Raw genomic sequence first — 14147 nt, forward strand, 5'->3', positions numbered from 1 at the left:
TCCTGATTTAAGAAATATCTCTTCCTTCTCACTCTTTAAGTCCAAACTCAAAACCCACTTGTACAAAATAGCTTATCCCACATAACCTCTCCACTCTGCTATTTTATTTGTTTATGTCTTATGCTTTTATGTTGCTTTTATTCTACCGTGTACAGTGACCTTGAGTGTTTTGAAAGGCGCTTTCAAATAAAATTTATTATTATTATTATTATTATTATTATTATTATTATTATTATTATTATTAGTCTGGTGAGATTATTTTTCTCTGCAATTCATGAATAGGCATGTTACTGAACTTGCATTTGAACAAGAAGATGTGATACAGAGTTTCCTCCATGAAGAATTTTCCTCATCTTAAAATGAAACATGAACCTTTTAAAGTAGACCAAAAGTTTCACATTTCCATGGTGGTTAGCTAGGGCCTTGTATCTTAATTGCAAAATCCTAACTCTGATATGCTGAGACAGGCAGGATTCACATGGATGAATTTCTGGCTTCAACACTCTTATTTGCCTTGAATTGGGTAACATCATGCATCGCTGATCTAAATTACAGATCAATTGCTTTGCTTTGTCTGTACTATAAGTGGAGAGACATTCAAGATCTGAAGCACCAGTGCAGACATTCAACAGTCATGATTATTCACTTGTGATTTGTGCAGTTTGGCATCTAAATGTAAGAAATAAGTTATTCATTGCAGTGAATAATCACCCTGTCGTATTTGAACAAAATTACTCCGAGGAAGGCACCTCGGCTGATGTTAAAGGCTAATCAAAGCTTGGCTAGCTTGCCTTGTGATGATTGGTTACTATTGCTATGACATTTGTGCCAGCAAAGTTACCCCCAAACATCAGGAAAGCTTATGTCAAGCGTTGGAAGCAATGCATTGATGTGAATCCTGCCTTGACTTACACAGGTGATAATTCTGCAAGGGTTGACTCAGCTAAACAAACTTTAACTGACTATAACTATAACTGATTCTTCTTCACAAAAAGAAGAACCTCACTGCTTAGTACTCATCTATGTAAAGCTCCAAAAGGAGCCACTCACTGCATTCAGATCTGCTGTAAAAGCTTTGCTATTCTAACATTAAGATAAGTAAAAGACTATATAAGCAAAGACACAGTTGTTATGGAACAAATGCAGACTAACTGAAACGTAAAATTAAAGTTTTATATTGTCAAGAATAAACAGTGAATAGTTTAGAGCAAATACTCTCAAAAGTTGGAACATTATTTTACCTTGGCAGCTTCAGTTGCCGTCACACTGGAAACGATTCCCTCATTGCATATTTACTTTGAAGCTGACGACTGGTCACTTAGTAGAATGCCGGGAAGTTGAGAGATGTTTCTTGGGTCCTGCTCGCTTTGAGTCACCAGCTGTTATTTTCCCCGTACTTGCTCGACGCGACTTTCTATGGTCTCTGGTTGTTACATCAGTGTAAATTGTTTCCAGTATGGATGCAGCTTCAGTCTACAAAAAAAAGACAGGCTTGACACTTGACGCAAGTAGTAAAAGCATTAATCCACTCTGTAGCAATAGTGACAGTTATACTCTGTGCTCTACATAGAATAAAAACTGTCAAAATTACTATGGGTTGCAAGATGAGGCAGGTCAAACATAGGCTGTTGTAAGATTTTGTAAAAAATTCTAAAATAAGCTAATAATTACCTGTTGTGACCAGACCACTTAAATGGCTAATCTTTTGTTTTTAAATGGAAAACCTTCTAAGTGCAATCATTTAGTGTGATAAACCAAAACTGCATGGGCTTGACCAGTTTTAGATAAATACTATCATTTGGGAAATGTCTATTTAAAATCTCTTTAGAAGTTATTCCATACAAAATAAAAAATGCCATAGATAATCTTCTGCAGTTATAACCTGTACAGCACTATAATATGAAATCTTAATGCTCTCAGCCCCACTGTAGCAGCTTCTCCATAGACCGTAGTACACCAATTGCTTTGGGAGGAATGCAGCAGATTGTTACTCCTGCTGAACCATCAACACATCCGGTACCACAGTGGAATCCCCCTCCAGTGGAACGTCATTCTCTAGATAATAGGTCTGTGTGTGTGTTTGTGTGTGTTTCTGTCATTGAAATAGTGTGTATAAGTCAAAGTTTCAGCATTAAAATATTCTTTTGTTTGTAACACATGTTTGTTTCCAGTGACCGTGCTGGTGAGGAATTCCTGAGATGCATTGCAGCCAACAAACCTCTCCCAAACTATCTGAAAGGCAACATGGCATACAACCTGGCTGACGCATTTAAGTCAGCTAGTATCTTGAAAGAAGCAGTCAAATCAGACCGTGAATTCCAGAAGCATGTGCCTAGAAGCAAGAGCCGTAGTCGAAGCAGAAGCCGAGGCAAGTCTCGAGCCAGGAGTCGCGGTCGAAGCAAAAGCAGAGTACGCAGCCGAAGCAGGGGAAGAAGCAAAACTCAAGCCTGTGGGAAGAGTCGAGCTAGAAGCAAAAGTAGGGCTCGCAGTAGGAGTCGGAGCAACAGTCGAAGTGAGAAAAAAAGTCATGTACGGAGCAAGAGTCGAGCAAGGCGATCCAAGTCACGAAGTAGCAGTAGTGAAAAGAGCCGAGGCAAAGGCAAAAAGAAAAACAGGAGCCCCGGACTCATCACTGTCAACAGCAGTAATAATCTGCCAGGAAATAGTCTATTAGAAGGATTGAAGCTGGTTATGAGCAGCCAAGATTTGGAAGATCACCTGCCATCTCTCAAAGATATCATCCTCACTATTAAGGTAGAGCTTATTACTTATTCCACAAGTTATGCTAAGATCATTGTTTTGCTGGACCAAATTGAAACCAGCTGCATTGTAATAAAAAAAAATCAACATTAAGAGTTCACAACAATAAAACCCTAACATTATAGTAATGTTTGCCAAGTACTAGTATGATTTAGCATTTGTAAGTCATTAATTAGTGTATTTTTTTGTTTGTTTTTAAATTAAGACAATCTTGCAGTGCAAAACAGAATTCTCTGACATGCTTTATGTAACTTGATCTAAAAAGGACATTGTGTATGGAAGTAACTAGTAATTGATAGAGATTTCAGCAGCATTATTTATATATATATATATATGTATTTATAATATAAAGAAATTATCAAATTCTATGTAAAATGTCTTTAAGTAGAAGTGCATATGTCAAGTCAAGTAAAATTCTTGTAATTGCAGAAGCTGTTTTTAGGAAAATAAGACTTTTCAGTGAAACCTGTACAAATTATGTGCTGTATCTACCCTGCATGTTACATTGGGATAATACTATTACAAATTGCTATTATATTTAAATAATAGCAGCTTAAATTAATAGGAGCTTAAATTTAAATTTCTTAACACAGCACATAGACGTCTCGGACATTGGCAGTTGTAAATGTTAAAAGCTATAGTTTATAATGGCGAGGTTTCAATATAGGCCATATGATCCAGGAAAGAATGTTAGTCTTAAGTTAAAGCATGTAACAGTGCACTGGAGCTTGAGGTTTTTAGTTGGTGTTTATGCTGAAGTTATTTATGCTGAAATGAGAATTACATTGACCTGCAAAGGCTCGTGGGTGAACAATTGATTGCTTTAGCCCTGAACCTTTAAACTGAGCAGTATAATTGTGAGCAGCCACAAATTCAGTGTATCTAATTGTGATTTCTTCTACACAGACTCCAGATGAGGGCAAAAAAGTTGAGTGTGTATCTAATGAGCCTACACACATGGAACATGACAGTCAAGACAGTTTATCAATGCTGGAAAAGGAAAGCATGCTGCTTCCACATGAAAGAGTTGGTGGTGATTTCTCATGGCTTCAAGGACAAAGTCAAGAAGATGCTGCATACCAGAAAGCTAATGAACTTGAAGATGAAGAGTCTTTCTTGTATGGGAATGAACCAGCTTCCCAGATTAATGAAAAGGCCAAACTACAGAAAGAGAGTAGTTCCCTTTCCACTCGTTGTGGACATCTTCTTGATCCAAATCAGTCCCTGCAGTTGGCTTCTTCAACTTTAGTCCACTCCAATCTGGACAACATGGAATATGAGAAAATCAAGACCATATTAAAAAGCCTGGGTTCATCAAGTGAGATCAAGGTGAAGACGCAGGGTCAGAATGAGCAGGAGTCATCTCCTACACTTGTCAATTCAGACAAAGCAGCAGCAACTTTAGCATTGCCAGCACTCAATAACCCAAATGTACGTCAGGCTCTGGAGTCTCTGCAATCTCTGATCAAAGGTGAGAGATTTCTATTAAATGAAAGATTCAGCATAGTTTACTCATGCTACTGAGTTCTATTTTTTTCAGTATTTTGTGTTATTAATGATAACAGTTGTTTGATTTACTTCATTATGGCAGATTATGAGTTACACATAACATACTTTTAAATTTTAAACCTGAAATTGTATGTTATTTGACTTGTCTGTGAATACAAACCATATGCAGTGTATTTAAAATAAACATAGATAATTTCAAAAGATGCACTAGTTAATGGACTACTGTTTTCAGGACTTGAGTTTGGCATTTAGCTAACTTCGTCTTTTGTTTTTGAACCAGAAGGGATTTGGATTTTATATTGGAGGAAGAGTGGAGATGCCCAGAATCCATGTTTTTTTGAAGTCCAGTATCCACAGTTACTGATAATTTGTGGTGCCGCTTCATCTTCCAGTGTTTGTAGTGATTGATCCACTGTGTTTTATCAACTCCATTTTCAGTACAGAAGATTGTACAGCACTATCTCACAGGTGTTATGTAGATGCTGGTTTCTTTTTCCAACAGGACCTCTATCTAACGACAGTGCCAAAATTACTAAAATGATTTTCTGATCTGTTTATAAAGTAAACAGTAATAACATACTGTTACTTTATTTAACAGCATGTTATTGGTCAGCTAACTCATCTGACGCTAACCCCATAGAGCAGCGGTGCCCAACCTTTTTTGCGCCACGGACTGGTTTAATATCAGACAATATTTTCACGGACGGGCCTTTAAGGTGTCGTGGATAAATACAACAAAATAAAATGAAAAGGCCAAGACAAAACTGTGGTATTTTGTAAATATAGTAATAAACGCTAATTCACTGTGTAATTGTGTAACTTTATTAGCAGCGTCCTCCTGAAATGCTCCAACAAATTTGAGAGTAACATAGTCCTCTGTGCCACTTGCTCTCGCGTAAATATTTCTTTCAAAATAAGACACACAACTACAACACGGGAAAAGACCCAGGGAAACAGAGTTAACGATAAAAACCCTGAAAACCATACATTTCACAACCAAACCTCAAATCTTGCGGCCCGGTACCAAACGACTCATGGACCTGTACCGGTCCGAGGCCCAGGGGTTGGGGACCGCTGCCATTGTTATATTTATATAACATACAGACGAGGTAAAGGGTGCTCAGGCTCCTAAACACGTGCTTAACTTTTGGTGAAAGAGTCTTGGTTTTCTTTTTTTCTGTTTTCTTTGAACTCTTCTTTTTCCAGGGTGGAATGATTGTACAGCATACATTTTTAATTACTTTAAAAAACAAGAATTGGGTGCACAAGTTTAAATTTATTTTGAATTTTCTTTAAACCACACTGTGTTAACATTGTACATACAGGCTCAAATATATACGTCCCCACTAATATTTGGTTAACCGTCCCTTAGCAAATTGCACCTTGACCTGATGCTTTTAGTACCCATTAACAAGCTTCTGGAGTAATCCTGGCTAGATATTTGACTAGTCTTCTTCTAGCTGCTGATCTGAGGAAATGTAAAAGAGGAAAGATTTTGGAGGTTGTAGTCCTCCTTCATTATTCCAGCCACTTTGTGCAATGTACCAGTACAACTGTTTCATGTGAGTGGGACAGTTTGCGTGTTCTTTTTATTCTTGGCTAAGTGCTGACATATCCAAATAACTTGTACTTATTTATAATTGTTTGAATTGATGATTCTGGAATGTGTAGTTGTTTAGAAATGTCTCCGTGAAACATCCCCTGCATGTGTAAATCTACAATTATCCATCATAGATCTTCACAGAGTTCCTTAGACTTTTCCAGTGTTCTAGACATCGGTCAATACCATGACTGCTGGCAACCAACTTTTTATGCTGGAAAAGAGAAACTACCAATTGTAGTCAACTAATAGTTTTGACAAGTCAATAGGTAAAAGCCTTGTCAAGTTAAGATTCTGTAGAACCCTCAGCACCACTTATTAAAACATAGTGAAGTGAATGTATAGATTTAAGCATACATATAGTTTTTGCACTTTGTAGATTAGAGACAATCCATCAATTTAAACTTAGGAACCAAATTCTTGTTTTAAGTAATATAAGGTGTTGTACAATCAGTCCACATTGGAAAAGGGTTAGGGTTAAGACTCAAGTGACTACTGTGACTATAACTGTAAATGTGCATACTTTTCAGATGTTAGACATTTCTATATTGTAAATCCTTTTTGATTGATATGAGGAAATATTCTATAAGTCTGAGGTACTGGATTTCTGATTTTCACATGCTGTTAGCCATAGTCATTGATATTAAAACAAAATAAGCTATTTCACTCTGTTTAATGAATAGGAATGGAATAGGAAATATATATATATGTAAATTCATCCCCTTTAAATCAAGTAAAAACAAGAACATTTTTACCAAATTATCAATTTTTTAAAATAGACTCATAAAGGGTAACTTTTGCAGTGGTCATGAAAGGGGAAAATGGGAGAAAATTATAAAGATCAGACCTTTTTCTTGTAGCAGTCTGTAATGAGTTTTATTTAAGCAGTGAAGTTGGGCATTTTGATATGGGAGTCTGTGGAGATTGAGTTGCTTTTGGAGGCATCCATGAAACTGCATTTTCTGGCTTCCTGAAATTTGCTTCCTTTTTAAAAAAAATCCTGAAAGGGAATTAGGAAAGACCAAAATAAATAATGGTTTAAGTAAACCATTGTTTTTTGTATATATTTAAGCATATATACGCATGCTTAAATATATACTTCACTCTCTTTTAATCCAGTTTCTGGGTAACTAAACTATAATGATTTGCTAATTATTGTTGTTGCTGAAGTGGTCTTCGATCCTTCTCTTGTACGCTGCCTTGGCCTCTCTGATGCCTCTTTTCAACTCGGATCTGACTGCACTGTAATGCATAACACGTTTTGCATTAGATTTTTACCGAGGTAAAATTCTTTCATTGTGTTGCTGGTGTGGTTGTGATTTTTTTTTCTTTTTCTTTTTTAATGAAAGAGGTCATAAAACATTTTAAATTTCATTAGGTCAGCCATGAAGAAACTTATAGAACGCCCAGCATTATTGTTGCCTGAGGGATGGCAACAAGCACAAAAGTCTGCTTGTGTGAAACGAAGAGACTTGTATGACAGCTATTTACCCAGCTGATGTCACCTGGTCTGATGTCTTAGACCTCTGTTATTATTCTTTTATACTTTTATTAGTGAAAGCATAGTTATACATTAATTACCGTTAATCTTTGATCCTTCAGCTACAAAGGAGAAACGAACAAAAAGTGACTGCGCATCTCAAGCATCTGATAAACATAAGGTGAATTTTCAAACATCATTTGTGTAATGAAGTGAGATACAGAAAAAAATGCTAAAGCACCCGCTTATTTTGAAATTCGAATGTGTTTCACAGGAGGGTGACAGTGAGGAAAGGAAGAGAGAGAAACAAGAGAAAGTAAATAAAATGGAGTCTTTGGCCAAAGAACTGGATGAACTGTTAAAACAAGATGGTAATGTAGTGTTCTTTGTTTATTTCCATTTTGTTGTCTGCCACAGTCTAAAATATTCCTTACACTTAAATACTTTTCTTCTCCATTTGCAGGACTGGGTTTTATAACTCCAGTTACTGGCTTTTACTGCCAGAACTGTGAGGAGTTCATTGGAGATTTGAAGTCTGCTGAAAACCATGCAGCTATCCGCCATCATAGTAACTCTATTGTGAGTACCCATTGTACATAACTCATTATGGATGAGGCACATGATACTCTACATTCTTTTGAAAAACATAAAAGGATAAGTATGTAACCGATTTCAACTTGGCTGACATCTTTTTCACATAGTCAAGGTGCTCCTTGTATGTACAGGAAAAAAATGTTCAATGATTTTCAGTTATATTTGATTTAAATAGGATCATAACCCTTCAACTTCATGACTACATATTTAAAGGTTTTAATGCCACTTGTGCTTATGTTTCATGTTACTCACCAAAACACACTGTGTGTATCTTTGCATGTTGCTGGAGCTATTAATTCTATGAAAAACCCCCCAGATGGAGTAGCCCTGCACCAACATTTTTGCCAGTGCAATTCACCAGTTGCGATTTTCTTTCTTTCAAATTTCCTTCTAAGGAAATCAAACAGCTCAGAACAGTTGCGTCATTACATACACTCATCATGACCATGTCTTGATAATTTTGGATTTTTTGGTGATTTCTTTGAGCTGTTCTTTTTCCAGGTTAGACTGATTCTGCAACATATATCTTGAGTGATTTTAAAAAAACAAGAATTGGATACACGAGTTTGAATTTATTTAGGATTTTCTATCATCCACACAGGGTCAAAAGTATACATATAGGCTCAAATATATGCATATACTCAAAAATTTTAATGAGTGGCGTCAAAAGTTCTACAGTATATTAGTTAGTAATAAAAGTATATATTAACTTAGTAATAAAAAAAGAAGTGTATGTGTATTGCACACTGTTATTATTGGACATTAATTATAATGCACCTTGTTATAAATATAAATATTATTGTTATCGTTTTAAACATTGTTACCTCCCCCTAAAAAGTCCAGGGAGGTATCCAGTCAGGTCAGCTATTTACATTGATCAGGGCTATTGCCCTGTTGTAAAAGCTGTCCTTGAGTCTATTTGTTCGGGACCTCAGCAGCCTGAACCTCCTGCCAGACGGCAGCAGCTTAAACACCCGGTGTCCTGGGTGTGTGCAGTCCCGTAGGATGCTGCGTGCCCTCTTGAGACAGCGAGTGCTGTACAGGTCCTTCAGGGAGGGAAGAGGATGTCCAATGATTTTTTGGGCCATATTGATGACCCTCTGGAGTGCCTTTCTGTGTGCTGTGGTGCAGCTGGAGAACCACACACCGATGCAATATGTCAGCACACTTTCAATGGAGCAGCGGTAGAAGACGGTCAGCAGCTCCTTCTTCAGGTCCATTTTTCTGAGGATTCTCAGAAAGTGGAGACGCTGTTGGGCCTTCTTTAAACCCAGAGGTGTTAGAGCTCATTGGAGGTCTGTGTCTATGTGCACACCCAGAAACTTGAAACTGGAGACCCTTTCCACACACTCCCCGTTGATGCTGACAGGCTGCAGCTCAGACTTCCTCCTTCCAGGTGAGAGATGGTGGTGTGGAGCGTTGTAGCAATGGCATCTTCAGTTGATCTGTTAGCTCTGTATGTGAAACTGGAGCGGGTCGAGTGTGGGTGGCAGGCAGGACATGATGTGACGTCGGACCAGTTTCTCGAAGCACTTCATTATAACAGGTGTTAGAGCAACTGGTCGGTAGTCGTTGAGGCTGCTAATGTTAGTACGCTTTGGCAGTGGGACAATTGTGGCTGACTTTAGGCACGGCGGGATGCAGGACTGGGACAGTGAAGTGTTGAAGATCTTAGTGAAGACCCCAGCCAGCTGGTCTGCACACTCTTTTAGGACCTTTGCGGTTACCCCATCTGGTCCGGCGGCCTTCCTGGGGTTCACTGCCCTCAGTGTGCGCCTCACCTCATATTCCTGCACTATGAGGCTTGGGCTGCTGCTGTCCGATGTTTTTACTGCTGCTGCCTCTGGTCCCTTCACCTCAAAGCGTGCAAGAAGTGGTTCAGCTCCTCTGCAAGCTACCGCGTTACCCTCAGTCAACGTGGTATTGCAGGGGCTTGTAGTGCTGAATAGAGCAGGGCGATATGGCCAAAAATATTTATCACGATATATATTTGAAAATTTGCGATAACGATATAACTGACGATATAATTGATGCGAGACAAAATACAACTCCACAACATTACTAGCGCAAAAAGACAACCTTCCATTTATTTTCACTTAAACAAGAAGCTGGTTTTTATGTACATTAAAGCTTTATAAAAATGTAACAGTGCAAATGCAAATTCCTTGCTGAAAGTTTAACCAAAAGGCATTTCCAGTAGAAATGGGCTGACATATCCTGAGCATAACCATGTATAATATCCACTGAAGTTAAAAAGAGGTGCTTTGCAACATTAAACTGCAGTGTGCAGTACGTATTTTTCGGACCATAAGGTGCACGGGATTATAAGGCACATTAAGCGAAACAAAGCAGTCAGATAAATCAAACTTTATTAAACTCATTCTTCTTGCTTCCTCCACTTCTGTACCATTGATTCATTAATGTTGAATTCTCTGGCAGCTGCTCTATTCCCATGTTGTTGCAGTATATTAATGACTAACCTCGTATTGTGGATGGATTATCTCAGTTGTTCTCCTGACTGAAGTTTGGTCCGTTTACAGCATCCTGCCATGCGATTGCATTTGTCTCTAACCATGAAGAACCTTCACGTTAACTTTTATAAGTGGAAAAGTGTTAGTGTTCGTCCTCCAGCTTCACTGTTTATGTTATGCTAACATAGCTGTGTCGCTAGCGATCACGTAGCACATCATTATATACCAGCTAGCCCAACTTCAGTAACCCTACAAACGTCACTGCTGTTTAGTTTCCTGTCTTCATTTATGTTGGAAGTGATAGCAGAGCTGTACGTTTGATTTTTTTCAGAAATCTCTCAGTCAGAACATGCAATATCATGCTTAGGTAACTAGCGAAACTAGCGAGCTAACTTCCGCTAGCTTCCTGCTAACTTCTAACTCCGTTAAATGTAATAACTTTTGTTTTCATGGATGCCTGGAAGTTAAACTTATAGTTACACCTGGTAAAGCAGCAATGCTGATCGTTTTATTAAAGATGAAAGAATTTAGACAGTTTTTAACTCTAAGTGATGCTGCAGTGTTGTTTGACCTGAAGCATACGGAGTTTAGGACCCAGATTACTCCCAGATTTAAGAGCATCTTAGTCCGACAAATATGACAATAACGACGGCCGCTTGCATGTTCTGCAAAAAAATGTGCTTTGTTGTGTATCTGACGGACAAACACCAAACCAGTTCCACATCACGGAAGTTGCACCATTTTTACAAACCAATTCTGGTTCATCTGTTTCACTCAACAATCGGCCATGTGCGTATGAAAACAAAGGCACTGCGCATGCGCGTTTTACTCCCATTCTATCGCGATATTTCATTTTCCTATCGTTGCCTAACATTATACCGGTATTACCGTGAACGTATAATATGGCCCAGCCCTAGTGCTGAACTCCCTGCCATATCTGTCGTGAGTTGTTGTTTGAAGTGGTCTTCGATCCTTCTCTTGTACGCTGCCTTGGCTCTCTGATGCCTCTTTTCAACTGCGGATCTGACTGCACTGTAATGCATACCATCGCCGGATCTAATCTAATCTATTGACTTCTCATTACTGTTCATGATTGACTACAACTGATAGCCTCTCTTTGCTACCATAAAAACAATTAGTTTTACAACAGTCATTATACTGATCAATACTCAGAACCAATGTTCCCCCTAAGTTGCGTGCGTGCGCAGTTGCGCACTGCTGGCACGGTCTCTGCACACAGAAAATCTGCATTGCGCACAAAAAAAATCTAACCTGAATTGAAATAAAATAAATAGTTAACAATTCTGTTTTGCAGTGTTAGTCAGTAAGACTGGCTGCTCCCGTATGGGATTAGAACAATGCCACCTTATCCCATAGTCCAGCCAATATGCGATTCACATTCATATATACGCAGCTAATCAACGTCGTTGACAGGCTATGACAGCTCCTTATGTGCCGACACCGGTGTTTTAGCTAGCAAAGCGGCGTGGCTGATGTGGAGTGAAGCCACGTTAATGACAACGTGTACAACCATTGGAGATGTGAGCAGGACAGACGGAACAATGACGGAAAAAGTGTGGACTTTATACCAGTTTTTAAATTGTGTTGATAGGCCACGTAAAACCAGAGTTATGATAAAAATATCGCAATGTTTGGTTTTCTTCCTGAATACTATCGTTGTTTATATTTACTGCAAAAAGAAACAGTAATAACGGTGTTTTATAAGGAAAGCTCTCGAAAGAGCTCTCTGCCTGTGAGCAAAAACAAAACACAAAACCACCCCCACGCCCCTCGCCTTTTCTATTGGTGGAAACATGTACGATGTGGAGCAATCAAAAAATGATATGGCAACACAAACTAGTTGATGGTTGCCAAAAGTCAGTTGTAACTTGCTACGGGGCATTTAATCAAAACCTAGTAGGGGTGTGTATAATTTTGACCCTGTTTGGAATAAAGAAAAAAATCCAGTTGTGGACCCAGTTCTTGTTGTTTAAATGAATCAAAGTTGGAAAAGGAGCAGTTCTAAGAAATTATTAAAAGCCTAAAATATACTATGATGAATGTATATACAGTTATATAACTAACCGCATATACAAGCTTGAATCTAAAAATTTTGTTTTCACAATGAAAAAAACTTTACGCTTATCCCAAAACTGTTTATGTTCAACCCCCCCTCGTGTATTTGTAGGCAAAAGAACAGACGGACAGGCACTCTAAAGACATCAAAGGACACCCACATCACTACAGTCCCTCCAGTAATCGACACCCTGACCCCCCAGACAGGAGAGATCACAGGGGTTATGGTTACCGCGGGGATTCAGGAAACCACCGGAATAGCACAGACCATCTACGGAATTGGAAGGATGGCAAAGATTTCAGAAGCCGATACCATGATGATGACCACAAAAGTCACAAGGATAGAGATAAAAACATCTTCTTGAAAGAGGAAATGAAAAAGGAGCGAATGTTTATAACAGTCTCCGATGGACTGACACCTTCAACTTCTAACATCAGGGTCAAGGAGGAGGTGGACAAGGAGAAGGCCACTGGAAGCCATGGTAAAGTTAAAGTGAAAGACCTAGAATCATCCAAGGAAAAGAAAGGCAGCATTGAAAATGATCAATACAGTGATAGCACTGATGATGACGGAAAATCACCTAAAACAAAAAAGAATAAAAAGAAAAAGAAGAAGAAGGAGAAAAAGAATAAGAAACAGAAGGAGAAGTCTTAGGTGTTATTTTGTCCTTGTCATATAACTCTGGGATGATGGTAGCAGCTTATTTCTGGACTGATTTTCTAACATAGTTTTCTCACTTTCTTTTCCTCCACCCAATTGTTTTTTGTTACTGTCATTAGAAGAGGAAGGTAGACCTCAGAGTGATTCATCATGTATGAAGGAATAGACTGATATGTTAGGAAGCACGTTTGTTGGTGGTCTTTCTCTAAAAGAAGATTAGTATTACTTTTATCTTTGTGTATCTAGTACAGTGGTCTTTACCTCACTTAGAACTAAGATTGACTTTTCTCAGTTAATTCAGGTATTTTCCCCCCACTTCAGACAGCGTGTTTGCTCGGTCAAATTAATTCTCATGTGGAATGAAATGTTCTCATGTGTTCCTCAGTAAACAGGCAAACAAAAAGCCTTTTCCAAGACGTCTGTTCCTTTTACACATTCTGCACAGTTTTCAGCACTGTATTAAAGTCTGCCACGTTTCAGGTATGGCATCACATCTTGGTTCTATTTTTTAATTAAATGTTCAATAAAATAAGCAGTAAGAAAATAAGCAGTAAAAATTTTTTCATTTCATTGGACCAACAGCATTGTAGTTTTAGAAAAGGTATACATGTATCTGACATCTTGTATTCATTTTGATCTCAAATAAAGATGTAAAATAAACAAATGTGTACTATTCCTTAGTTTTTGGGGTTTTCTTTCTTGATTTTATGTTTGATATTATGTTTGAGTGGCTCCCATCAGGAAGTACATGTAGACTATGCTTCCAGGATGTAGGACACAAAAAAAAGGGTCACTAATGTCCCTACAGCATTTCAAGATCTGAACTGTAAGCCTTTCCCACCCCAGTATTGCATCCTTTTCTTGCTTCCTTCCACACACATTCAGTTCCTTGGTAATTGAACTGATCATTGAATCTGAACTATGATTGGTCATTTTATACTGATGCTTTTATGTTCTATGTCTTATGTGGTGGTCTCTGTGCCTTTTTAATTGTCC

General features: G+C 38.2%; 1 protein-coding gene across 1 annotated transcript in view; it reads left to right on the forward strand.

Annotated features, from left to right (window-relative positions):
• The window catches only part of si:ch211-195b21.5 (uncharacterized protein DDB_G0287625), a 21252-nt gene extending 7437 nt beyond the window's left edge, over positions 1-13815 (forward strand). The window contains exons 2-8 of the mRNA XM_005948042.3: positions 1921-2066; positions 2172-2754; positions 3667-4231; positions 7472-7530; positions 7624-7720; positions 7813-7928; positions 12603-13815. Of these exons, the coding sequence (XP_005948104.1) occupies positions 1921-2066; positions 2172-2754; positions 3667-4231; positions 7472-7530; positions 7624-7720; positions 7813-7928; positions 12603-13145 (2109 nt within the window). The 3' untranslated portion in view covers positions 13146-13815. The remainder of the gene's footprint in view (positions 1-1920; positions 2067-2171; positions 2755-3666; positions 4232-7471; positions 7531-7623; positions 7721-7812; positions 7929-12602) is intronic.
• Positions 13816-14147: the final 332 nt, after the last annotated feature.

The sequence above is a fragment of the Haplochromis burtoni genome, unplaced genomic scaffold (assembly GCF_018398535.1).
Source record: "Haplochromis burtoni strain Fernald_Lab_line unplaced genomic scaffold, NCSU_Asbu1 Contig_564, whole genome shotgun sequence".
NCBI lineage: Eukaryota > Metazoa > Chordata > Actinopteri > Cichliformes > Cichlidae > Haplochromis > Haplochromis burtoni.